General features: G+C 49.9%; 1 protein-coding gene across 9 annotated transcripts in view; it reads left to right on the top strand.

Annotated features, from left to right (window-relative positions):
- Positions 1–21,457, top strand: part of L3MBTL1 (L3MBTL histone methyl-lysine binding protein 1) — a 31,522-nt gene extending 10,065 nt beyond the window's left edge. For 2 of the 9 annotated variants that reach the window (XM_059707040.1, XM_059707039.1), the window contains exons 9-21: positions 246–350; positions 1,269–1,404; positions 1,728–1,819; positions 2,640–2,791; positions 3,503–3,579; positions 4,520–4,605; positions 4,802–4,912; positions 5,401–5,515; positions 6,306–6,405; positions 6,569–6,906; positions 9,976–10,133; positions 10,551–10,613; positions 14,959–17,745. In XM_059707040.1, the coding sequence (XP_059563023.1) occupies positions 246–350; positions 1,269–1,404; positions 1,728–1,819; positions 2,640–2,791; positions 3,503–3,579; positions 4,520–4,605; positions 4,802–4,912; positions 5,401–5,515; positions 6,306–6,405; positions 6,569–6,906; positions 9,976–10,133; positions 10,551–10,613; positions 14,959–15,093 (1,668 nt within the window). In that variant the 3' untranslated portion in view covers positions 15,094–17,745. Of the gene's footprint in view, positions 1–245; positions 351–1,268; positions 1,405–1,727; positions 1,820–2,639; positions 2,792–3,502; positions 3,580–4,519; positions 4,606–4,801; positions 4,913–5,400; positions 5,516–6,305; positions 6,406–6,568; positions 6,907–9,975; positions 10,134–10,550; positions 10,614–14,958; positions 17,746–17,792; positions 17,948–19,875 lie in introns of those variants that run through there. The other 7 variants (XR_009454192.1, XM_059707045.1, XM_059707043.1 and 4 more) reach the window with 7 other exon arrangements.
- The last annotated feature ends 3,166 nt before the right edge of the window (positions 21,458–24,623 follow it).

Here is a 24,623-nt window from a genome sequence, read left to right as displayed (position 1 = left end):
GTATATGGAACTTTAAATGACTTGGATGAGAACCCTTAACTCCAGTCCTGACTCAATGCACATTTTTAAGGGACCTGGGTGCTATTCTGTCCCCCTCTGAATCCCTGCACTGAAGACCCCCAAATAAGTTACCCCTTTGGTAGTACCGGCGGGTGGGGTCTAAAGGCAGCTCCTTCACCCCAAGCCCACTAGGCCAGGATAAGGCTGGATGGAAGCTGGGTCCTCTCCAATCTGTGCGTTGACAGTACCAGGCGGTCACTCATAACAAGAACGGCTTCAGACTGGGCATGAAGTTGGAAGGCATCGACCCCCAGCACCCATCCATGTACTTCATCCTCACCGTGGCCGAGGTGAGCCGAGGCTCGCACCACCATTCTGATGGTGTCTCTCAGGATAGCCTGACGGAGCCTGCCAGGGGCATCCGGGGCTCGGGCTCAGATGAGGGAGACACGCTCCTGCCCTCAGAAAACACGCAGTCTAGTGGGGGATTGAGGTGGCTGCATCGAAAGACGAAAAATGAACAGAAACCAGAGGAAGTGTGAGGCTGGGGATGGTGCTACGTGGGTGTGCACTTCAGTGCTGGGCGAACGAGGAGATCCCAAGAGCAGGGGCGTTGGCATGAGTCCAACAAGGTGCCTGTCGTCTTGGAGCTCACAGTTGTGTGGGAATCAGCCAGGGAAACATGTCAGTGACACCCCACAGGCGTGGGACCGACGTGAGCAGAGCAGAGAGGCCGTGAGGGGGCAGGAGAAGCTTCACCGAGGCAGGGGCTCCTCTGCTGAGCCTTGAGAGACGAGTTGTGAATGGCTAGGGTGTCCCAGGCAAAAGGTGCAAAGTGAGCAAGGGCTCTGGGGTGTGAAACAGGCCGTGTTCACGGAGCTGCCGTTAGCTCAGTGGGGCCAGAGCAGAGTGTGCGACTGGGAAGCAGTGAGAGAAGAAGCAGAAAGAAAGGTCAGGGGGGCCTTGAGCACGCCTGAGCCCTGGTAGGTGCCCCTGGGGTTCTGTCTAGGTCTTAAAGGGCAGGAGGATGCCACCGGATGTGCCTGTCTTGTACCCAGAACTCAGAGCTCACAAGTACATGAACTTTCCTCATTGCAGGAGAGTATGGCACAAGGTTCAGGATAGGCGGAAACCTGGGAGTGAAGGGAGGTGGGGAGCCTGCTAGCATTAGAGCCCCGAGATGACCAGGCCGGGCAGGAGAGGTGAAGGCGAAGGAGTGGGTGTCTGCTGGCACTAGAGTCCCTGTGATTTCCCCCTCATGGGGCCAGGTGTGTGGCTATCGTCTCCGACTGCATTTTGATGGGTATTCTGAGTGCCACGACTTCTGGATCAATGCCAACTCCCCTGACATCCACCCTGCTGGCTGGTTTGAGAAGACTGGGCACAAGCTGCAGCCCCCCAAAGGTAAGGCCTCGCTAGGCTGGTCACAGTGAGGCGGGGGCCCTCAGGCCCATCCCTTCTTCCCCTGGGCTCCCTTCCCTTCCCCACCGCACAGCCAGCCTCCCTCCACCACCTCCTGCTGTGACGTGGCCCCGGGGCTCTGCTGTGCCCTTGCCCTTTGAGTGTCCACCGAAGGTGTCCTGCTTCGGCCGTGGGTCCCTGGGCAGGCTCTTGAGGGCGGTGGGGTCCTCAGGCCGGCCCGATTCTGCTGCTTCAGGGTGGGGTGCCCTGGCCTCGGCCCAGCCTCTGTCTGCACGGCGCTCTGTTCATCCCCGTGCGGGGCCTAGGTTACAAGGAGGAGGAGTTCAGCTGGAGTCAGTACCTGCGCAGCACAAGGGCTCAGGCTGCCCCCAAGCACCTGTTCGTGAGCCAAAGCCACGTGAGTGCCCCTGAGCCAGAGTGGACACCTGCCCCGGGGACAGCGTCACGGCAGCTGGCCCAGGGTATCTGACTGCCCCGAGGAGAGCTCCTCTTCCGGTGCTCTCAGCTCTGTTCTGGTCTCTCCTACCATTAAAAATATCACTATATCAAAAGTCCAGGGTTCCCCAACATTTAAGGGAATGTGAGCACAATGCAAAGTGTCTTTAAAAGCATGTTGTGATGTACATATTTTGTAATTACCTGTTTTGTTGTTGATGTGGCAACCATTTGTAAAACATTCCAAATAATTCCACTGTTCTCAAGCAAAAAAAAAAAAAGTCCAGGGTTCCCCTGGGCCCGGGACCCTGCCATGCCATTTGGGCAGTTACCCGCCACCTCCAGCCCAGCCCAGAGACCATCCTGCAGGTGCCCAAGTGACTGGTGGGGGTCTGCCCGCTCTTGTGAGAGGGGATGAGACTTGTAAGTCAAACTTTTTCCATCCTGGCCCACCGTTGATTAGCACTGTGGTCCTGGGCAGGTTGTCTGACTTTTCAAACGGGGATGATGACAGCTGTCTCATTGGGTAGGGCAGGCTGCGCTCCACCTGGTACACTTGGGTGAATGTGCACCTTCCTGCCAGTCACTCACCTTCTGCCATTATGAGGTGTCCTCTGAATGCTCCTTGGGGGCCGGAAGTTCCTGAGTGGCTCTGGGCTGGGGCTTATGATTCTGCCTGTCTATCCCACCCCCTAACCCCAGCATGACTCTTAGGGAACCCACTCCTTCCCTTGCCAGTGGCCTGCCTGGCTGGCCGTGGCAGCCCCTCTTCTTGCCCCCAGAGTCCCCCACCCCTGGGCTTCCAGGTGGGCATGAAGCTGGAGGCTGTGGACCGTATGAACCCGTCCCTCGTCTGTGTGGCCAGCGTGACCGACGTGGTGGACAGCCGCTTCCTGGTGCACTTTGACAACTGGGACGATACTTACGACTACTGGTAGGGGGAGGGCCCAGACTTGGCCGGGGTGCTGGGGGGATGGCAGGGGAGGGAGGCAAGACTTTGAAAACTTAGACACCATGTAGCCCCTGCCCAGCCCTAGCATTCATATTTGTTCAGGGGGATTATTGGTTGTCCTGTGGGTTTGATCTATGTATATCGTAAGAAACACATGCAATATATATATCTTTAATCCTCATTCGAGGATATGGTCTTTTTTTGTTGTTAAGACTTTAGAAAATATTAAGTGCATGTTTCATAAAGCTGCTCTCTTCTAAGAATGCTAGAATGCCTCTTAGATATGTTTTTTATTGATTTTTTAGAGAGAGAGGGAGGGAGAGGGAGAGAGGGAGAAACAATGATCAGTTACCTCCTGTATGTGCCCTGACTGGGAACTGAACCCATGACCCTTCGGTGCATGGGATGATGCTATAATCACTTAGCCACACTGGCCATAGCCACAATGCAATATGAGAGGTATCATCTAGAAATACCAAGGTTAAGATGAGCAGACCCCTGTGATTCATGGTTTGCTCTTAGATAAGATGGTGGTAGAGCTTTCAGTTAATGCTACAGTCTTCTGACTTTCTCACCAGCCATCTGTCTAGCTCTCACTAAGTAGGGTGCACCCTGACGCCATGCTGTTGTAGGCAGCAGGCTCAGGGCCTCCACGTTTCACTTGGGACAGTGAGGTATATTCTTGGCTTTCAGGTGTGATCCCAGCAGCCCCTACATCCACCCGGTTGGCTGGTGCCAGAAGCAAGGAAAGCCCCTCACACCTCCACAAGGTGACCGTGCAGCCTGAGCACACCCTTGCCCGGGCCTGGCCCCACACCCCTCTCCCCAGGTCCTACACCAGTACCGCCAGGAGCCTCAGCCTCTATGCCTGGGAGTAGAGAACCCTTTAATTTTAGGAGAGTCCTGTCCAACGCCGACTGTGTGAAGGTTTAAGGCAGTGGATCTCAACCTTCCTAATACCGCGGCCCTTTAACCCTTTTCGGTCCAACGTGGAGGCTGACTCGACAGACCAGGCGCTAGGAGCAGGTCCAACGTCGAGGCTGAGACACCGCAAACCGGTTCAACATTCAATCCCGTCAATTAATTTGGACCAGACTGTTTGAATTCCAAAACTAAAATTGGACCGCAAAGGGTTAATGCAGTTCCTCAGGTTGTGGTGACCCCCAATTTCATTGTTACAAATTGAACATAATTAAAGCATAGTGATTAATCACAAAAACAATATGTAATTATATATGTGTTTTCCGATGGTCTTAGGCGACCCCTGTGAAAGGGTCATTCGACCCCCGAAGGGGTCGCGACCCACAGGTTGAGAACTGCTGGTTTAAGGGAAGAAAGTTAAGGGACACTCCCTCCCCAACAACAAGGGTGCAGGATTCCAGAGTGAAGGAAGTGTTCCCTTCCCTTTCAGAGTATTGCTTGGGCCCACATACAACAGAGGTTTAGAGGGGCCTGGGCTGGGGCTAGAGCCACAGGGCAGTGGAGAGGAATGGGAGCCAGGGTTCCCAGACAGCCCTGGAAACGGGGAGGTGGTGACGTGCTTGCTAGCACCCCTCTGCCTCCCGAGCCCCCGCAAGGAGCTGGCCGTGGTGATGCGGGGGTAGATTGTCCTCCATGAGCCTCTGTCTCTTTTGTGCTCCTGGTTCTCCTTGGGGGCAGGGAGCTCTCCCAGTACGCCTGGGTGCCTAGACATTGCTGTCCTCTCTCCAGACTACCCAGACCCTGACAGCTTCTGTTGGGAGAAATATCTGGAGGAAACTGGGACCTCTGCTGTGCCCACCTGGGCCTTCAAGGTGGTGAGTTGGCTCTCCTGCCCCCAGAGCAGAGCTCAGGAAGTCGTGGAGCCCTTGGGTAGCTAGGATGTGCCCCTGCATGCCCCCCCCCTCACTTTTGCAGGCCCCAATTTTCCAGGCACAGCACTTGGACTCCCTTCTTGGGGGTCTCAGCACTGCTGTTCTGGGCCTCGGCCTGAAGGCTGCTGTCCCCCTGCAGCGACCCCCGCACGGCTTTCTTGTTAACATGAAGCTGGAGGCCGTGGACCGCAGGAACCCATCCCTGATCCGTGTGGCCAGTGTGGAGGATGTGGAGGACCATCGGATAAAGGTGGCTCTGGGATCCTTGGGCTGGGGAAGTGAACAGGCCGATTGGGCAGGAATTCTGTAGATTCATTCGAGGTCAAGGGCATGGCAGGAGCCAGACATAAGGGAGGCTGCACGTGGTGGAGAAGAGAGCTCTAAATTTGAGGCTGAAGATCTTGGGTCTCATTCTAGCCTCATCTGTGACTTACTTTTGTGTGTTTGAGCAGGTCACTTCCCCCTCTGAGCCTTAGCACTCTCATCTATAAAATGGCCTGATAATCCTAGATCTATGTGAGGATTGATGGGAGATGCCCATAATTTAATGATGAAGCCCTTGGGGCACATGGCGGCCAAGAGGGATTATTGTGGGGTTGGCCCCTTGGTTCTTCCAATCCAGGATCTTGCTTCTGACAGGCTCCGGGGATGGGGAGAGCCTCCTGGAGCCTGCAGGCCCTCCTGGCTGAGCGGGGCTCCGTGAGGAATGCCTGACTTCCAAGGGCCTTTCCCCCCCAGCTCCACTTTGATGGCTGGAGTCATGCCTTTGACTTCTGGATTGATGCCGACCACCCGGACATCCACCCCGCCGGCTGGTGCTCCAAGACAGGGCATCCCCTGCAGCCTCCTCTCCGTGTGTACACCTAGGGCACTCTGATCCTTCCCTACTGATGTCCAGCCCCACCCCGAGCTCCTCCACCCCTCCACCCCCCACTTTGATAGCATGCCCAGGTCTGACACACAGGACTCTGGAGGCCTCAGTGAGCTCTGAGACCTCGCACCCTCCCTCTCTTCCTCTGGCTTCCCCAGTTGTTGGGTTGGGGTATTGAGATGTGAAGGGGAAACTCACTTGGAGATGTGCTTAGGGGCCACACAGAGCGTGCATGGCGTTTGCTAAGGAAATGCTGGCTCTTAAATAAAATCTGGGCCCTTACAGGCAGGGGTTAGAGGTCAGATCATTGGACTGCTCAGTTCTCACCCTCAGGATCCCCCCTCCAGCCCTGTTTCCCTGCTGCTGCCACATCTGTCTCTCGTGGGGTGTTGATCCTTCTTGATTGCTCTCCAAGCAGGGGCAGAGCCTAAAAAAGTTACCAAAGTCTAGGGGATGAAACAGGGAAACAGAATAATGTCAATCTGCCTGACACGGCTCTTAAGGTACAGCTGGGCCCACACCAGCTCTGTTGGCTATTCCCCCCGTGGAGACAGAGGGCATGGCCTGCAGGTTTCACCAAAGTATGTGAGAGCCAACCCCTCATTCCCTACAGAGAGGTAAATATCCAGTAGCAGGAACTGGTGTCACAGCCTAGCTCGGGGCCCTTCTACCTGGGGAACTAATTCCCAGGGCTGACTTCCCTGCTCTCCAGTCATCCCACCCCCACCCCTACCCCAGGACCTTATGCTGACTCTTGTTCCTGTCCCTCCAGATCCCAGAGAGCTCGGCTCTGCCTCCCCTGAGGGCTGTTCCCCCCTCAGCTACCGGGGCCTGCCGCACACGAGGACCTCCAAGTACAGCTTCCACCAGCGGTGAGGGCGGGGCTCCTGCTGAGAGACCCTCAAACACTGCTCAGAGAGGGTCTGTGTGTGGCCAATCGGAGCTCACTAGAGACCCTCTCTGAATGGGGCCAGGCTTGGAAAGGGCTCAGGGGAACAAGCGGGTCAGCCCAACTTATGCCTTCTTCTTCCTCAGGAAGTGCCCCACGCCTGGTTGTGATGGGTCCGGCCACATCACAGGCAAGTTCACAGCTCACCATTGCCTCTCGGGGTGCCCCCTGGCTGAGAGAAACCAGAACCGGCTGAAAGTGGAGCTGTCCGACTCAGAGGCCTCGGCCCGTAAGAGGAACCTCTCGGGCTTCTCCCTAAGGAAGAAGCCTCGCCATCATGGCCGGTGCGGAGGGCAAGGGTGCAGGGCCTCTTGTCCTCTTGGGCAAGGCCAGGCACTGATTCCCTGCCATGGACCTGGTCCCTCTCTCTCCAGGACTGGGCGCCCTCCAAAGTACCAGAAGATTACACAAGAAGAGTTCGCGAGTAAGTCCAGGGTCATTTACCCCCACGTCCTCCACAAAGTGTGTACAATTGGTGGGATGTTTACAGAGAAGGAGAGCTGGTCTGGGCGGCGTGGCTCAGTGCTTGAGCATCGACCCATGAACCAGGAGATCATGGTTTGATTCCAGGTCAGGGCACATGCCTGGCTTGCAGGCTTGATCCTGACTAGGGGGCGTGCAGGAGGCAGCCAATCAATGATTCTCTCTCATCATTGATGTTTCTCTCTCTCTCCTTCTCCCTCTCCCTCTCTCTGAAATCAATAAAAACATATTTAAAAAAATAGAAGATACTAAATAATCCTTTATAAAAAAGAGAGAGAGATGGAGAAGCTGGAAAGGTGGTTGTATCTCTTCGTTTGGGGAGCATAGAGCAGTGGCAAGAGTACAGGATGGGGCTCGAATGACCTATTTCACCCATGGCCTCGCTGGGAATCTGTGGGAAAGGCATAGAACCTCTCTAGGCCTCTGGTTCTCCACTGGGAGGTCAGATGATGCCCTAGCTCTGTTCTTCATTCTAGGCTCCCTGGGAGGGAAGCCATGGCATGTCGCTGTCTAGCTGTGTGACCTTGAGCAAGTCACTGAACATCTCTGAGCCTCAGTTTCCTCATTTGAAAACATGAATATAACTGCCCTGGCAGGGTATCTCAGTTAGTTAGAGCATCGTCCTGATACGCCAAGGTTTTGGGTTCGATCCTCAGTCAGGCCACATACAAGAAGCAACCAATGAATGCATGGTAGGAACAACAAATCCATATCTCTCTCTAAAAATAAATAAATGATTAAAAGAAAACATGAATAACTGCCTTTCACATGTCAGCTACCTGCAATAATAGTGGTTACTATTACTGTGGATAGGATTCTCTTCTTCTGAGAGAAGAGAATGAGAGGCTCAGAGAGAGAGAGAGAGAAGTCATTTGCCTGAGGTCATTTGCCTTGTCAGGAGCAGAGCTGGGATTCAAACTCGGGTCTGAGTTCTGCTATGTGCTGCTGATGTAATAGACATAAAGCACCTAACCTAATGTCAGTTCCCTTCCCACTCCCCTTTGTTTTAGCTTGGCTGTCATAACCAAGTACCACAGAGTGGGTGGCTTAAACAACAAAAATTTATGTTCTCACACCTCTGGATGCTAACAGTCCAAGGTCAAAGGTCAAAGAGTGGAGGGATTTGGTTTCTTCGGCGGCCTCTCCTTGGCTTGAAGATGTCTGCCTTCTCTGTGTCCTCACATGGTCTTTCCTCTATGCCTGTACCCCCCCCCCCAACCCCCGCATCTTTCTGTGTGTCCAAAATTCTTTTTATTTATTTTTTTAAAATATATTTTTATTGATTTTTTACAGAGAGGAAGGGAGAGAGATAGAGAGCTAGAAACATCGATCAGCTGCCTCCTGCACATCTCCCACTGGGGATGTGCCCGCAACCCAGGTACATGCCCTTGACCGGAATCGAACCTGGGACCCTTCAGTCTGCAGGCCGACGCTCTATCCACTGAGCCAAACCGGTTTTGGCTAAAATTCTTTTTCTTACAAGAGCACTACTTGGATTGGATTACAGTCCACCCTGCCTAACAACCTCTTTAAAGGCCCTTTCTCCAATTACAGCCACATTCTGAGGTACCGGGGGCTAGAGTTTTAACATTTGAATTCGGGGAGATGCAGTTCAGCCCATAGCATGCTCCAAGGGGAGGCACAAGGGAACTGCATCCTCCCGTTGTGTAATGAATTCATCTCACATCTCTGATCAGCAGCAGGGACACTGGGGATCTTGCCTCATTTGAGTTGCACATGGTTTTAAGTCAGGAGGAGACCATGAACAATCACCTGGTTCATTACACAATGTCTGGGCAGGACCCAACCTATTCGAGTGCTTCAGGAACAGTCTGTGAACCGGGGCACTCTGAACCTCAATGGCCTCACCTGTAAAATGCTGATGATAATAGTGCCAATCTCAAAAGGTGGTGGGAGACTTAACCGAGATGGTCACATAACCTACTGGAATTCTCGCGTGTCCTGACCTCTTGCCTGATTCTCTCCTGGTGTTGTTCCCTACTGTTTCCTCTCGGTGGAGACAGAAGGCGATTTCTGCAGCCTCAGGCCTGAGTGAGGAGGGTCTCAGAGTGAGGACTTTTGGGGGTGGGACTGCAGAGGTACCTCTTCCACCTTCAGTGGGAATCCTGGTCAGCTTCCATTGCAGGGCCACATTCTGACCACCAGAGGGCGAGTGCCTGTGTTCGTTCCAGAAGTGTCCTGAGGACGGGAAATTCAGTCTTCCCAGAGCCTGAGGCTATAGCCCTCCAGGGAACAGAGGACAGGGCGCAGGCCTCGGACCTCTGTGCAGGGCTCCCTTGTCCTACCAGCTGGCTCTCTCACAGAGGGGACACAGTCACTCTGGATTTTGTTCCGGAGACTTCTCACACATCCATGGGGAGACCTCTTCAGTGTGGGCTCCAGGGTTCGCTGGCAAACAGCTCCGAGGTGGAGGCTGCCTGCCAACGACAGGACCCAGCTGTGCTCTCCCTGCTGGTAGGGCCCGCCCAGCCCCCTGAGGGTCAGTGCTTGAGAGAACAAGAGGAAACTGCAGAGGTTTCCTTGCCCAACCTGTTCATTTACAGCCTGGGAAACAGGCCCCTGTTATGTGACTTGCCCAGGGTTCAAGAGCAAGTTAATGAGGGCCCAAAAGGACTTAGGGAAAGGAGGACAGACACAACGGGCTTCTTGCTGGGTGTCCACCCCTTGGATGCAAGGTATCTCGAGAAGGGGACCAGAATGCTGCAGCAGCTCTGAGAAAGCCTCCTTGCAGGGCCCCAGGGTGCAGCCTCAGCGGGATGGGGGTTGGGGAGGAGGTCGTTCCAAGCAGCTGACCCGAGAGTCTGTAAAGCAAGGAAGCCACTTTACCGGAAGGAGCGAGCCCAGATGAGGCAGATCTGGACCACCCCCTTGGCCCTGCAAGGCTATCAGAAGGGGCCGTGGTCCTCTTGAGTGGCATGGGTACAGGCCGGCTCCTGGGGCCAGGTTCGTCCCCAGCATCGGCCTGCCAGCCTCTGCCTCTGCTTTCCAGCACTAACGACCGATGTCATCCACCAGTCCTTCTTCATGTCATCCCTGTCGGCCCACCCTGACCGGTCCCTCGCAGTGTGCTGGGAGCAGCACTGCAAGCTCCTGCCGGGAGTGGCGGGCATCTCGGCCTCGACAGTGGCCAAGTGGACCATCGATGAGGTGAGGAGCTTGGCCCCTTCTTCCCCTCCCCTGCTCTGCCCTCTCACCAGGACACCCTCGTTCAGGAGGCCTCCCAGCAGAGCTGGAAGCTGCCCCTGACACTGTCTCCTGCCCATCCCTCAAGTCCACAGACCCTCCTAGCTGCCCGGCGGGGACTGACGGAGAGACTGTTTCATGGCCCGTCCTAGTGGATGGGGAGAGGGGCCGGCTACTAGCCCAGCTGGAAATCTAGCGGGAGGGGCAGGCTGAGCCTCACATACCCAGTAGCACAGAGATGCAAGGATCCTCTTAGGTGGATAAGAAAAAGCAACACAGTCACAGCCCAGAAATTGCCAAGGCCATATAAGCCACCTCCCCCCTGTCTCCCAAGCCCCTGTATCCTTGGCAACAGGCAGCATGTCTTCTTTGATTTCCAAGGTCTTCGGCTTCGTTCAGACCCTGACAGGTTGTGAGGACCAAGCACGACTCTTCAAAGATGAGGTAAGTGAGGTGCAAGTGCAGAGTGGGCACAGAGAAATCGCCCACTGAGAGGCAGGGAGCAGGTGTCCCCACCAGTGCTGCCCCCAGAGAGGGAAGGTCCTGTTGTCACACCTGCGGAGGAGTAGTCATAGCCACACCTCTGGGAAACATCTGGTACGGACCCTGGCCCAGCTTGGGAGCCCTCTGTATCCAGACCATCCCAGGGAGGAAGAAGCATCCTGGAGACGAGGTTCCATCCACCCCTCTGCCCTCTGCACCCCCCTCTTTTGTTCTCCAAACTTACCTTCAGCTGGTTAATTCAAGTGCATTTTAATACCTGATGGCACAGGTATTGCCATTTACTGCAAGGACCTTACCATACACTTAAAAGCAAGACCCCAAAGCTCCCCAAAGGTAAGAAGCAGCGAGTTGTAGATAAAAGAATGCTAGCTTTGCAGACAGTTGGGTTTGAATCCCAGTTCTGCCAATTTGAGCTTTTTACTGTCCCTGAGCCTGCATCTTCTTATGTGTAAAATGGAGATAAAATAGATACAATGATGTCTACCTTTCCAGGCCACTGTGAGCATTGGCAATGACGAATGGATTGTTGTATCAGAATGTCTAGGATAGTTATACCTTAGTATATATACTATTATATTATTGTAAGAGTCCTATATATTAATATTATATATAATATTAGAGAGTAGTATATAAATCATATCACTGTACAAGAATAACTGATACAGTGGGGCTTCAATCAATGGTTGTTCTAACTTTGAATGTGCAGTCGTCCTTAAATGAAGAACTTTATCACGTATCTCTAATTTGTAGAGTTTGAAACTGGAAGGGGCCTTTGAGTCTGTTTAGATCTTCCTTCCAAAGAATTCACACATCCCCTTCACCCAGGAAGTGTGGTCTCTGCCCCCCTAGGTGCCTTCTCCAGGCGATGCCCATGAGAAAGAAGTCTCCCCCTTTCCCGGGAGAAGCTCTATCCAGCCGACCAGCCAGTTTCTTCCTCAGGTCCTAGTTTGGGGGGCTCCCTCGCTCCTCCCCATACTGGGTCCTTTCCTTCTGGATTGTGATCTTCTTATCGTAATGGGTGTGTCCAGGGCTGCACCTGTGTTTCAGACGCGCTCTGAACAGCACAACACCTGGGCTGCTCCTCCAGATGGCTTTGGTTTCTGTTTTAAAAAAGACTTTCTTACTTTAGAACAGTTTCAGGTTCACAAGAAAATTGAGAGGACAGTACAGAGATGACCCATATGCCCCCTGCCCACATGCACAGCCTCCCGCTTCATGGACATCACTCAGTCGATGAGCTGACATCTAGATGTGTGTACATGGAGATCAGATATACACGGAGAGAAAGGCACCCATCGTAACAGTGCACACCCACAGCTTTGTGGAATGTGTACACGCTGAACCCAATACTTCAGTCAAGATATGAAGCGTTCCCGTCACACCAGAGAGTTCTTTCTCGGCCCCTTTCATCAGTCCCCAACCTCATGGCAGCCACTGTTCTCACATCCAGCACCACGGGTTAGCTTTGCCTGCCCTTGAACGTCATGTACATGGAATCATACAGCACGTACTCTTCTTTGTCTGTCTCTTTTCACTCAGTGTGATGCTTTCGAGGTTCGTTCATGTTCTTGTGTAGACCCACAGTGTGTTCATTCTAATTGCCACGCAGTGCTCCGTTTATGACTATCCCACAGTTAATGGACATTTTCTCTCCCCCTTGATTTGAACCCTGTATTTTTGTGAGTAAAACTTAAGATTGCACCAGCTTTATTATAGCCACATCACAGCAGTTTTGAGTTCATGAGAGTCCCCAAGTGTTTTATATCAATTATCCATTATAATCAAACCAAAATTTCCAGTGGGTTACTTGTACCACTGGCTTTTTAAAATTAATCTAATGAAAGACTTTATATTTCTCCCTGTTAAATGTTATCATGTTGGTTTCATGATCTCACTGTTTTAAATCTTAACTCTATCACCTCTGATATTAATAAGTCTTTCCAGCCTCATACAACTTGTACATTTTTTAAATATATGTTTATTGATTTTAGAGAGAGAGGGAGCAAGATAGAAACATCAATGAGAGAGAAACATCATCAATCGGCTGCCTCCTGTACACCCCTGACTGGGGATTGAACCTCCGGTACATGGGGTGACGCTCAATTAATGAGTCACCCTAACTGGGCTACAACTTGTACATTTGATAACTAAGTCTTCTGTGTTAATTTAAGCCAAGTCTTCACCACATGTGTTGATAAAACAGCAGAACCATATGGCGCCCATTAGAGATCTTCCATTAGGTGACAACCGATCATAAACGAACACTCCTTGAGTACAGTTGTTCAGCCAGCTGCTGAGCCACCCGAGAATTTGATCCTCCAGCCCAGGGGTGGGCAAACTTTTTGACTCGAGGGCCACAATGGGTTCTTAAACTGGACCGGAGGGCCGGAACAAAAGCATGGATGGAGTGTTTGTGTGAACTAATTTAAATTCAGAGTAAACATCATTACATAAAAGGGTACGGTCTTTTTTTTTTTTTTAGTTTTATTCATTTCAAACGGGCCGGATCCGGCCCGCGGGCCGTAGTTTGCCCACGGCTGCTCTAGCCCATGCTGGGCTTCGCAGTGTCCCCATGTTGGAAGAAGGGTTATCTCTCCTGGGAACATCTGCTGCGTGTCTCGGTTCAGCATGTTCTGTGATACAAAAGAACAACGGCCAGAGCAAGGAGGTGTGCTGGTGGACCGACAGCACCCAGTCCAGTCTCAATGTAGACCTTTGTGGGGGCCGAGGATTGCCTTCTCCAAGGTCTGGTCCACGGCATCAGCCTCCCCAGGGAGTGGGTTCTCTCTGGCCGAACGGATGCAGCCAGGACACTCAGGGACACTGGTCAAGATGAATGGTGAATTGCTGCTTCTGGTGGCATGTGGTTAGGACTCTGAGGGAGGTGTGTGCCAGGTGTAATGGGTGCTCAGAGGAGGGGGCAGGACAGAGAGGGGTCAACAGACTCTGCTGACCATGCAGCTGGTTAAACACAGGCAACTTCCTGCTCCCTGAGTGTCCCTTTTTCTTGGGTTCCCGTGGGCCATGCCTCTCTGTTGTGATAGCATAGAAGTCTCCTTATCAGCTCATTAGATTTTAGCTTGGCCTCTGTTAAACATCCCACGTGTGGCTCTCTAAGGATCTTTCCAGGTTATGTCAACCTGGGGAAATTCCCTGGTCCTATCCCCAGTTCTCGGGCTATTGCTTAGGGTGGATCATTGCATTTGGCTCATTTTATTCATTTTCCTGTTGAATTTCTCTACCTTCACGGTCAAATATATAACCATTTCTGAGATTATGGCTGAAAACTCCATATACAGCAGCACACATACAACATCTTGTATGTTCTTGAGTAATCCCATTGTCCCCTGACACAGTCCCAAGCTACTAGTCAACAAACTCCAGTCTTTGCTTTGAAGAACCTAGACTCAACCTCAGCAGTCACAGTAGTAAGAAATCTCCAGGGGAGGCACAGGGACCATTAGAAAAGTCTTGCAGAAGGTGCCCTGGATTGGTCTCATTGCTTCCTTACAGTGTCATTCAACTTGTTGCAACATCCCGTGTATTTCCTGTAAACTGGAAGTTAGAAACAGAGGCTTGGTTAGATTCGGATGAAATCTCAAGCTCTCTCTCTCAGAGCTCATAGGAAATACTGTGATGCATTGATTGGAATGCCCGCATGTCTGTTAGCAGCACTGAGATTGACCGGTGGGTTCATGTGGGAACAGCAATAGCAGGTTTTTTGTTTGTTTGTTTGTTGTTCTTGTTGTTGTTGTTTTAATCTCTGCCTGAGGATATTTTTCCATTGATTTTTAGAAAGAGAGCAAGAGAGAAGGAAAGACAGAGAGAAATATCGATGTGAGAGAAACACATGGATTGGTTGCCTCCTGCATGAGCCCAGGCCAGGGCCAGGGCTGGGGAGGAGCCTGCAACTGAGGCAGGTTTTTGAAGCCACTGTCAGTGAAGACTCAGAAAACTTTATGCAAATACACACTGAAGTCCAGATCTGTCAGCAGAAAGAGTGTGTGTGCGCGCGTGTGTGTGTGAACATGGGAACACCAGTGGATATCTTTCTTTCCTTCTCTGTCCCCATTGCTATCTTCCTTTTTTCCTTTCTCCCTCCCTTGTCCTTTCTCCTTTTCCTTCTTCTTTCCCTCTCCCTCCTCCTTTCCTCCCCCCATATATCCTTTACTCCAATTTTCCTTCTCCCCTTCCCCCTCGCCATGCATATGCCCACCTTCCTTCACTCCTTCCCCATGACCCTCTCCACCTTCTCCGATTTCCACTTCCCTCCCCCAACCCTCAGATGATTGATGGCGAGGCCTTCCTTTTGCTGACACAGGCGGACATTGTGAAGATCATGAGTGTCAAGCTGGGTCCAGCCTTGAAGATCTATAACGCCATTCTCATGTTCAAAAACGCCGATGACACCTTAAAGTGACTGGCTCAGGGCTGGGCCCTCCTCCAACCCCAGCCGGGCCTCCCTCTGCACCTGATGCTTCCTTCCTGGCCTGAGTTCCTCATATCCCACCTGTGCCCCCACTATGCGCTGCATCTGGCCAGGGGTGGTTGCTCTTCTCTCCAGGGCTGCTTCCTACAAGGTACATGGGCGCAGAGGAGCCCCGGGAGGATGGAGCCTTAGCCCCCAAGTCCTGGAACTCATCTGCCACCAGGCATACCAGTGAGGGTGTGACATTGCTGGGGGAGCATTACTGATGGAGTGGCTTGGGGGTACCCTGCCTGTGGCAGCCCACTTCTCTAGCCAACTTGTTTTGTCACCACAGGGTCTTGTTGTTTGCAATTAAGGACAGTCTGGTGGAGCGAGAGGCCCTTTTTGGCATCTCTCTGTGCTTTTCTTTCCTTGTCTCCTTTCCTCCTACCAAGAAGTGACCCTGCCACAAACATATTTACTCAAAAGGCACCTCCCCCCTGTCTTTTGGTTTTGCCGCTCTCATTCTGCTGCTCAGTTTTCTGGTCAGTGCCCCCACCCTGGCACAGCCAGACCTCACTGGTTCCTCCCTTTAAGTGGGTGTGCCTCAGACACATGTTTTCATAGGATCCAATGGGAGTCTGGGCTGCCGTTCTCCATTTTACCCAGAAGTGAGGGATTCTGAGCCAAAATGCCTTCTTGAACGTGTCCAGCTCTGGACCACTTGGCATTCTTAGTGTTCCACGCCTAGACCTGTTTCCAGCAGAGCGGGTAGTCAGAGCATTTCACCTCTGCAGCAGGGGTTAAGGTTCCATGGGTGTTCCCCATACACTCTCAGTGTGTCAGGTATGGGAGGAGGCAGCCTGAATGGCTAGTGGCCAAGGTCAGCCCAAGAGTACGTCAGACAATCTTTGGTCAGAGGGGCAGCTCCACCAGGTATTGTGGCTCCCAAAGCTGGAAGCCTTGGGTCTCAGCCAAGCTGTTGCCCATGGCGGGAGTCAGGGGACCATGCGTGCCAGGCCTCCTGTCATGGGCATGTAGCACTCTCTCTAGTACACACACACACCCCCTGTCACATCGCTTCAACCTGTCCCTCACATGCCCTGCTCTTGGGTTTTACAAAGAGGACTTGAAGTTGGGAGTTGGGAAAGTGAATTCTATCTTTGAGCTCTCTGAGTCCCTTAAGCCTTTCTTACCCCTCTCCATCAGTGTTGCAGTGGGGGGCCTGCTGGGACTCTGGGACTTTGGCCTTTCTGTCCAAGTGGGGGCCTAGCCTCCACTGAGCCACTGCCAAACCTGAAGCCTGGGAGCAGGCCCCACAGGGAAATGGGGAGCAGGGCTGAGCTGGGTTTCCCCAGACTGCTCTGCCAGCCATGGGAGGTGTGTGTGTGTGTGTGTGTGTGTGTGTGTGTAGGCACTCTCAGAAGTGTTGGACAGGGTGATGTGAGGCTCAGTGTTGGGAAAATGTCAAGGGCTATTCCTGTTACAATATGAAGCTTTATCTTTCCCATGGAAGAGAGAAGCCCAAAGTTCAGGTCATTTCCTGTCCCTGCCCAGGAGGGGACCCTCTCACAAGGGACCAGACAGCTTTGCTCGGGCAGCCATTCAGCCCCCACAGGACTGACATGCTCCTTCCCTTCCAGCCCTAAGAGGCAGCCCTGACCACGACCTCCCAGGGGGGAAAACAGGCAGGCCCGAGGGTTGGGTTTACAGAGGTCGCATTGGTGTCCCCATTGGCCAAGAGCCTCTCTATCTTGGTTGCTTGAGTGGTGGCAAAACTCACCAGTTCCTTGGCCTTCGCCTATGAGACTGTGAGATGCTCACTGGCTTTGTGGTGAGGAGAAGGCAGCAAGTACACACAGTTGAGTGGGGCTGGGATGGCTTTGCCATGTGGATTTACTAACCACGCTCTTAATACCTGCCTACCAGAAAGGCAGGATGGGCCAAGGGCCTCGAGGAAAAGGGCCCCCAGGCCTCCGAACTTTGAGGCCTCAGCACTTTCTGCACCAATGTCCAACTCTTTGGAAAGAAACCAAATCACAAAAAAGGAGAAAGAAATCTGCCTCCTGTCCACCCTACTACCTCCCTTTCCCACCCATCCTGACCCCAAATGAGATCATCGCACCTTGACCTGGGAGGGCAGTAAGGGGAGGGAGTTGGCACCGGTGCCCAGTGCCATGTGACCTCTGCCCGGCTCTCCAGCAGAGGCACCACTTACACTTTGGCCCGGCAGCCTCGCCCAGCTCTGGCCTAGGCCAGGGAGGACCTTTCTGTTTGGCTTCTGAAACAGAAAGAATGGTCCCAGAATTTGAAAATGAAACTTGTTTGCACTTTCATTCACATGCACTTTGGTGGAGTTAGGTTTTTGTATTTGCTGTGTGTGTGTGTGTGTGTGCGCACGCGTGTTCGTGTGCATGTGTGCACACATGTGTGTGTTCTTTAAGAGAATCTTCTGGCTTAAGATAAAGTGACTCTTGACTCATGAGGGAGGAAAAAGTTATAAAAAAATGTGGTGTGCTTCATCCATTTATTGAAACAAATAAACTTGAACAACTGAAGGATATGCACTCAGAATTTGTTCTATTTTCATGGTGAAATACCCAGAAGACAGAAAGAGAATATCAATAATACTCTGTAATTACTGCAGAGAATAAAGCATTGTCTCTGCTGGTAGGGGTCCTAACTAATCTGATTTTTATTCCCTTTTAAAGATAAGAAACAAAGAATAAAGATAAATGGGTATACTGTCTACATGGAGAAATATAAACAATGGGACCCTCAGAGAACAATGTGAAAAGGCCTGATCCTTGACAACTTGTGAATGGTAAGGGCAGAAAATTCAATAAAGACTTCAGTTTAAAAAAACAACATGAAACGTTCAGGTGGGGAAATATCAAACTGAACAGTTAGAATTTGTTAAGGTTCCCAGAGACTGTGTGAGCAGATAAGAAAGTAGCAGAAATGCCACGTTCAATCACATCACCCCCTTTCTTGTCAATATCCTTAATTCCTTTGACCTGCTGCTCTTCCATACCACTTGGCTAGAAGAATGTCAGCCATGGAGCTGTCTTCTGTACACCTTGACCAGGAACTTAGCTGACTGAGCAGATTGGTTGCCATGCTTGACTGATAGTCCCTGGCTCTGGTGTGAACCCTCAGGGCTGCCCAGGAAGCAGCTGGGTTTCTGAGGGCGTTAGCTTTGACTTCTCTTTTACCTCCTACCCCATTGCCTTCCCTGTTATCTCAAGAGATGTCTTCCCCATCTGTGTCACAGAGAAAACAGAAGTCATCAGAAGGAATACACCCACCTTTCTGCCACCTCAGGTGCCAGTCTCCTTCCACCTGCATCCATCCTTCCTTTCTTAACTACCACAGTAGAAGAGTTTATTTTTCCACTTGTCAAAAACTAAATCCTCACCTAGCCAGCGTGGTTCAGTGGTTGAACATCGACCTATGAACCAGGGGGTCACAGGTTCCATTCCTGGTCATGGCACATGCCACGTTGTGGGCTCCATCCCCAGTGGAGGGCGTGCAGGAGGCAGCTGATCAATGATTATCTCTCATCATTGATGTTTCTTTCTCTTCCTCTCCTTTCAATCAATTAATATATATATATATATATTAAAAAGCTAAATTTGCAAGCAGCCATGGCTGCTATAAAAGGAAAAGAAACATTAAAAGACAAGAAAGGACTTTGGGAAATTTAAAATGTTCTTGCAGAGATAAAATAATTGAACACAAGGTGAAAGATAAAGTTGAGAAGATTGCCCAGAATATAGGATGTTCCCCTACAATGTATACACACACTTTGAATAATTATAAAGGCAGTGTTTATTAAAATACATTTTATTTTCAAAATTAAGCTATCAGTTATTAAAGTGTGTATACACTTTTTGGGACACCCTGTATATAGCCAGGTTATAAACTTTTACCTCTTCTGCACCTTTCCTCAGAAAGACATTGGAGGATGTGCTCCATCAAAATGAGAGATTAAGTAAAAAAAGAGGAATATCCCAGGAATACAAGGATAGTTCAACATATGAAAATCAATCTACTTTATGCACCACATTATTATAATGAAAGGGGAAAACACATGATCATCTCAATTGATGCAGAAAAGTCATTTGACAAAATCAACACCATTTCACAATAAAAACAGTCAGAAAACTAAGAACAGCTTATAAAAAAAATAAACACAAAAACCCCATAGTTGACATTATATTCAATGGTAAAATACTGAAAGCTTTCCACCCAAGATCAGGAACATGACAAGGAAGCCCACCTTCATCTCTGCTAGTCAGTATTGGACTGGAAGTTCTAGCCAGAGCAATTAGATAAGAAAAATAAAAAGTGCCCACATTTGAAAGGACGAAGTAACAACTATCTCTATTCATAGATGACATGATTTTATAAATAAAGAATCCAAAAGAAAGCTGCTAGAATTAGTAAAAAAATTAAGTACAGTTGCAGGGTATAAGATCAACACAAAAAAAATTACTTATGTTTCTATATACCTGCAACAAACAATCCAAAAAAGAGATTAAGAAAGCAATTCCACTTATAATAGCATCTATAAAAATAAAATACACTGGAATAAATTTAAACAAGGAGATGAAAAACATACTGAAACCTATAAAACATTGCTGAAAGAAGTGAAAGAAGACCTAAATAAATGGAGAGACACCCATGTTCATGGGTAGGAAGACTTAATATTGTTAAGATGTCAATACTACCCAAAGTGATCTACAGAGTCAATGCAAACCTTATCAAAATACCAATGGCTTTTTTTTGCAGGAATAGAAAAGCTGATCCTCAAATTTATGTGGAATTGCAAGGGATTTCCCAAAACCAAAACAATCTTGAAAAAGAACAAAGTTGGAGGACTCAATCTTCCTGATTTCAAAACTTACTACAAGGATAAAGTAATCAAATAGTCTGATACTGGCATATGGATAGACATAAAGACCAATTGAATTTAATTGAGAGTCCAGAAATAAACCTATATATCTATGGACAATTGATTTTAGATAAGAGTGTAGTCCATTCAGTGGGGAAAGACAGTTTCTTCAAGAAATGGTGCTGCAACAACTGGATCTCCCCATGTAAAAAAAAGTTGAAAAAAATGGTTCAATGCCTTCCTTACACCATATACAAAATGAACTCAAAATGGATTGACTACCTAAATAAAAAAGCTAAAACCGTAAAACACTTAGAAGAAAACACAGAGGTAAGTCTTTATGACCTTGAAATTGACAATGCATTCTTGATGTGACACCAAAAACACAAACAACAAAAGAAAAAATAGATTAGTTGAACATCAAAATTTTGTGCATCAAGGACATTATCAAGAAGGTCAAAAGACAACCTACAGAATGAGAGGAAACAGTTGCAAATTGTATATCTGACAAGGGTTTAATATCCAGAATATATAAAGAACTCCTAGCCCTGGCCAGTGTGGTTCAGTTGGTTGGTGTGTGGTCTCGTACACTGAAAGGTCATGGGTTCAATTCCCAGTCAGAGCATATGTCTGGGGTTTCAGGCTTGATCCCCAATAGGGGGTGTGCAGGAGGCAGCCAATTGTAGTTTCTCTTTCCCTCTCCCTTTCTCTCTCTAAAATATGTTTAAATAAAAACATATTTTTAAAATATAAATAAATAAAGTAATAATAAAGAGGAAAGTAGGATCCAAGAAACAGAACATGCATCAAGGACAAAGACAAAGGGAATTTCCAGAGTGATGGGAAGGAAGGGCCACGTTGACAACTGAACAACTCTCCAGGTGAGAAGCGAAGGGTGAAAAAAACTCAAACAAACTGAAACCTTCATATTATTTTAAGAGGATATTTTCAGCTGTACCAGAGAACTTAAGAGAGAATTATATGTATAGTAGAGGCCTGGTGCATAGATTTGTGCACCGGTGGGGTTCCTTGGCATAGCCTGCAGGGATCGGGCCAAAACCAGCACTCCAACGCCGCCTGCTGCTCCTGCTCATCCTGGCCCCGCTGTGCCTGCCATCACTGCCTGGTAGGCTTGCTGCTGCTCCACTGTGGTCTCCAGGCCGCAGTGGCCAGCCGTGAGCCCTGCATCTGGCGTCCATTGGTCAGCTGAGCGGCACTCCTGCTGTGGGAGCACACTGAGCACCAGGGGGCAGCTCCTGCGTTGATAATCTGCCCCCTGGTGGTCAGTGTGCATCATAGAGGCCGGTCGTTCAGTCATTCAGTCACTTAGGCCAGTGGTCGGCAAACTCATTAGTCAACAGAGCCAAATATCAACAGTACTTCTTCAAAATAGACTCACCCAGGCCGAAAACCAACTTCTGCGCATGGGCCACGAAGTTTCAATCGCACTGTACGCACGCTTGCACATGGTATTTTGTGGAAGAGCCACACTCAAGGGCCAAAAAGCCGCATGTGGCTTGCGAGCCACAGTTTGCAGAACACGGACTTAGGCTTTTATACACACAGACACACACACACACACACACACACACACACACAACTAGGGGCCCAGTGCATGAATTCATGCACCTTGAAAGGAACTGTGCGCTGTGAGGCTGCAGTGGGCACAGGGGTGGATCTCAGCCCATCCTTTGTGTCCCTGCCCTGCCCCTTCCACCACGGCCCCCAGTCCCCTGTCCGCTGAAAGCCCCGTTCCAGCCGCCACCACTCCCACATACTGACAGTGCGGAGCAATTGGGGCCGGCGCCGGCAGCAGGTGTGAGCGGGGCTGTCACTGGCAATGGGTGCAAGAGGCAGCTGCTGGTCCCGATCGCCCCTCAGGAGCAGGAGGAGGTGGAGAAGCTCTGATAGGCGATCAGGGCCAGCAGCTGCGCTTGCACCTGCTGATAGTGCTGAGTGATTGGGGCTGGCGCCAGGCACCAGTAGCAGGTGCAAGCGGCGGCTTCAGTGCCTGCAGCGGGTGTGAACAGGTCTGGCGCCAGCAGCAGGTGCGAGTGCTGGGTGGGACTGCAGTTTGTGGGAGCAAAGAATTTTCAGTAGCCACCAAAGGCTTGCCCCAATGACAGCGACCAGCACCCTGCCTTGGTCTGGCACCCCCACTTACCTGTTCCACTATTCCGCCGCGGCCAACACCTGCCATGTTCTGCGCGCACCCCCTGGTGATCAGCACACATCATAGCGACTGGTTGGTTATTTGGTCTATTTGCATATTAGGGTTTTAAACCATCCAATGAGGCAGTTGTTAATTAACTCTAGGAAAGGCAGAAGTTGTGTTTGGATGGGTGAGATCCAAATATTTATGTTCCATAGTAGGAAAGAAGAAGCCACTTGATAATTTTTAAAACTGAAAGGTGGAGAAATAGCAGTATAATCATGCTATTTAGATACATGGAGGTAAATGCCAAAGCAAGCAGCTAAGAAAAAGTGAGGAATGGGACGAGGCACGGATCTTTTTCATCATCCACATCATTGTTTTATTTGATGTTTAAAATTTTGTACACTTACCACTTTAAAAAAAAATGTTTAAAAAAACTGGGGGTCCCATCTCTGGCCTATGTGTGAACTCTGTTGGCCCAAGGGTTCTGCAGCCAGCCCACATGGGTAATAGATTTTGGTACTCACCATAAGACCCTTATTCCCTCTGCCTGTGGATGAATCTGCAGGCTTGAGCGCGTGTGTGCAGGTAGGGGTAGTAATGGGAGGAGGGGCCGGGGGCAGATAACGCACAGAAAAGTGAGCTGAGGAATCTCCAGGTAGAGAGACTATGCATGCACTTGGGTTCTCATTGGTTCAGTCTCTTGTTTCCCTTCTCACCCCTGAGGACATACATATCTTGGACCTTCATAGCCAAACAACAGAATTGGCCATTTGAGAGAGAAAGAGACAGGGAGGATAGAATGGGAAAGAAGGAAAAAGATGGGGAGGTGACGGTACCTCAGTGGCCTCGCAGTAGGAATGGCTTTGTTGACTTTCTACAGCATCATTGAGAGGAAAAGGCAAATGTAAGCATTGCTGGTGGCCACACCACCAGTTGGTACACAGTAATTTGCTAGAGAGGCCAGCATTAACCCAGCACCTTACTGTTTAGCAGACAGAAAAACACGAGTACCAGGATGGAGAGAGAGAGAGAAAGAGAGAGAGAGAAACATCGATTTGTTGTTCCACTCATCCATACATTTACTCCTGCATGTGCCCCGACTAGGGATCAAACCCACAACCTTAGCGCATCAAGATGATGCTCTAACCAAATGAGCTACCCGGCCAGGGCAGGCCACAGGATATTAACACAAAGATGTCCTCTTCAGCCTTGTTGGAGTTATTGTGAAATTGATAGCAGCCTAAATGCCCACCAGCCTAAAGGGAACGGGGATAGGGAAACTAATCCCACATTATACAATGTGATGCAGGTTTTTTAAAGAGTTGAATCTCTATGTGTTGGCATGGAAAGATGTGTGAGAAACAAGAAGTGAGTGTGGCTGAACAATGTGTATAGTATGGCCCATTTTTCTAGGGGGGAGAGTGTATGAGATAACTAGATGAGGGCGTAGCAGAAGTCTGGGGTAGTCACCGCGGCGTAACGGCAGTTCCCTCTGGGAATGGGATGGAAGATGGTTTGGAGGGGAAGCTTCCACTCGTATTTCACATTCTGCTGTGTGCTGGAATTCTTCAATACAGTGTACCCAATACTGTTTTTCTTTATTAAATTCTTTCTTGTTTAAAGTGTTACATATAGTATTTCATATGTCTCCTTTTTCCCCCCATTGACCTCTCCCTGGCCACCCCGACCCCCAGCATATGCCCTCACCCCCCACTCTCTGTGTCCATTGGTTATGCTTATGTGCATGCATACAAGAGCTTTGATCTCTTACCCCCAAGCCCCCTCCCCTGCCTGCCCTCTGAAGTTTGACGGTCTGTTCTACGCTTCTCTGTCTCTGGATCTATTTTTGTTCATCAGTTTATGTTGTTCATTATATTCCACAAATGAGTGAGATGATGTGATATTTATCTTTCTCTGACTGGCTTATTTCCCTTAGCATAATGCTCTCTGTGTCCATCCATGCTATTGTGAATGGTGAGAGTTCTTTCTTTTTTTTCTTATTTTATTATAATTTTTTAAATATATTTTTTAATCGATTTCAGAGATGAAGGGAGAGAGATAGACAGAAACATCAGTGATGAGAACCATTGATTGGCTGCCTCCTGCATGCCCCCTACTGGAGGGGGGATCAAGCCCACAATCCGGGCATGTGTCCTTGGCCGGAATTGAACCTGGGAGTCTTTAGTCCAAAGGCTGACACTCTACTCACTGAGCCAAACTGGCTAGGGCAAGAATTCTTTCTTTTCTACAGCAGCGTAGTATTCCATTGTGTAGATGCACCACAGTTTTCTAATCCACTCATCTGCTGATGGGCACTTAGGCTGTTTCCAAATCTTAGCTATTGTAACTTGTGCTGCTATGAACATAGGGGTGCATATATCCTTTCTGATTGGTGTTTCTGATTTCTTGGGATATATTCCTAGAAGTGGGATCACTGGATCAAATGGGAGTTCCATTTTCAGTTTTTTGAGGAAACTCCATACTGTT

Source organism: Myotis daubentonii, chromosome 8 (assembly GCF_963259705.1).
Source record: "Myotis daubentonii chromosome 8, mMyoDau2.1, whole genome shotgun sequence".
NCBI classification, from domain to species: domain Eukaryota; kingdom Metazoa; phylum Chordata; class Mammalia; order Chiroptera; family Vespertilionidae; genus Myotis; species Myotis daubentonii.
This window is presented reverse-complemented; position numbering and strand designations above follow the sequence as displayed.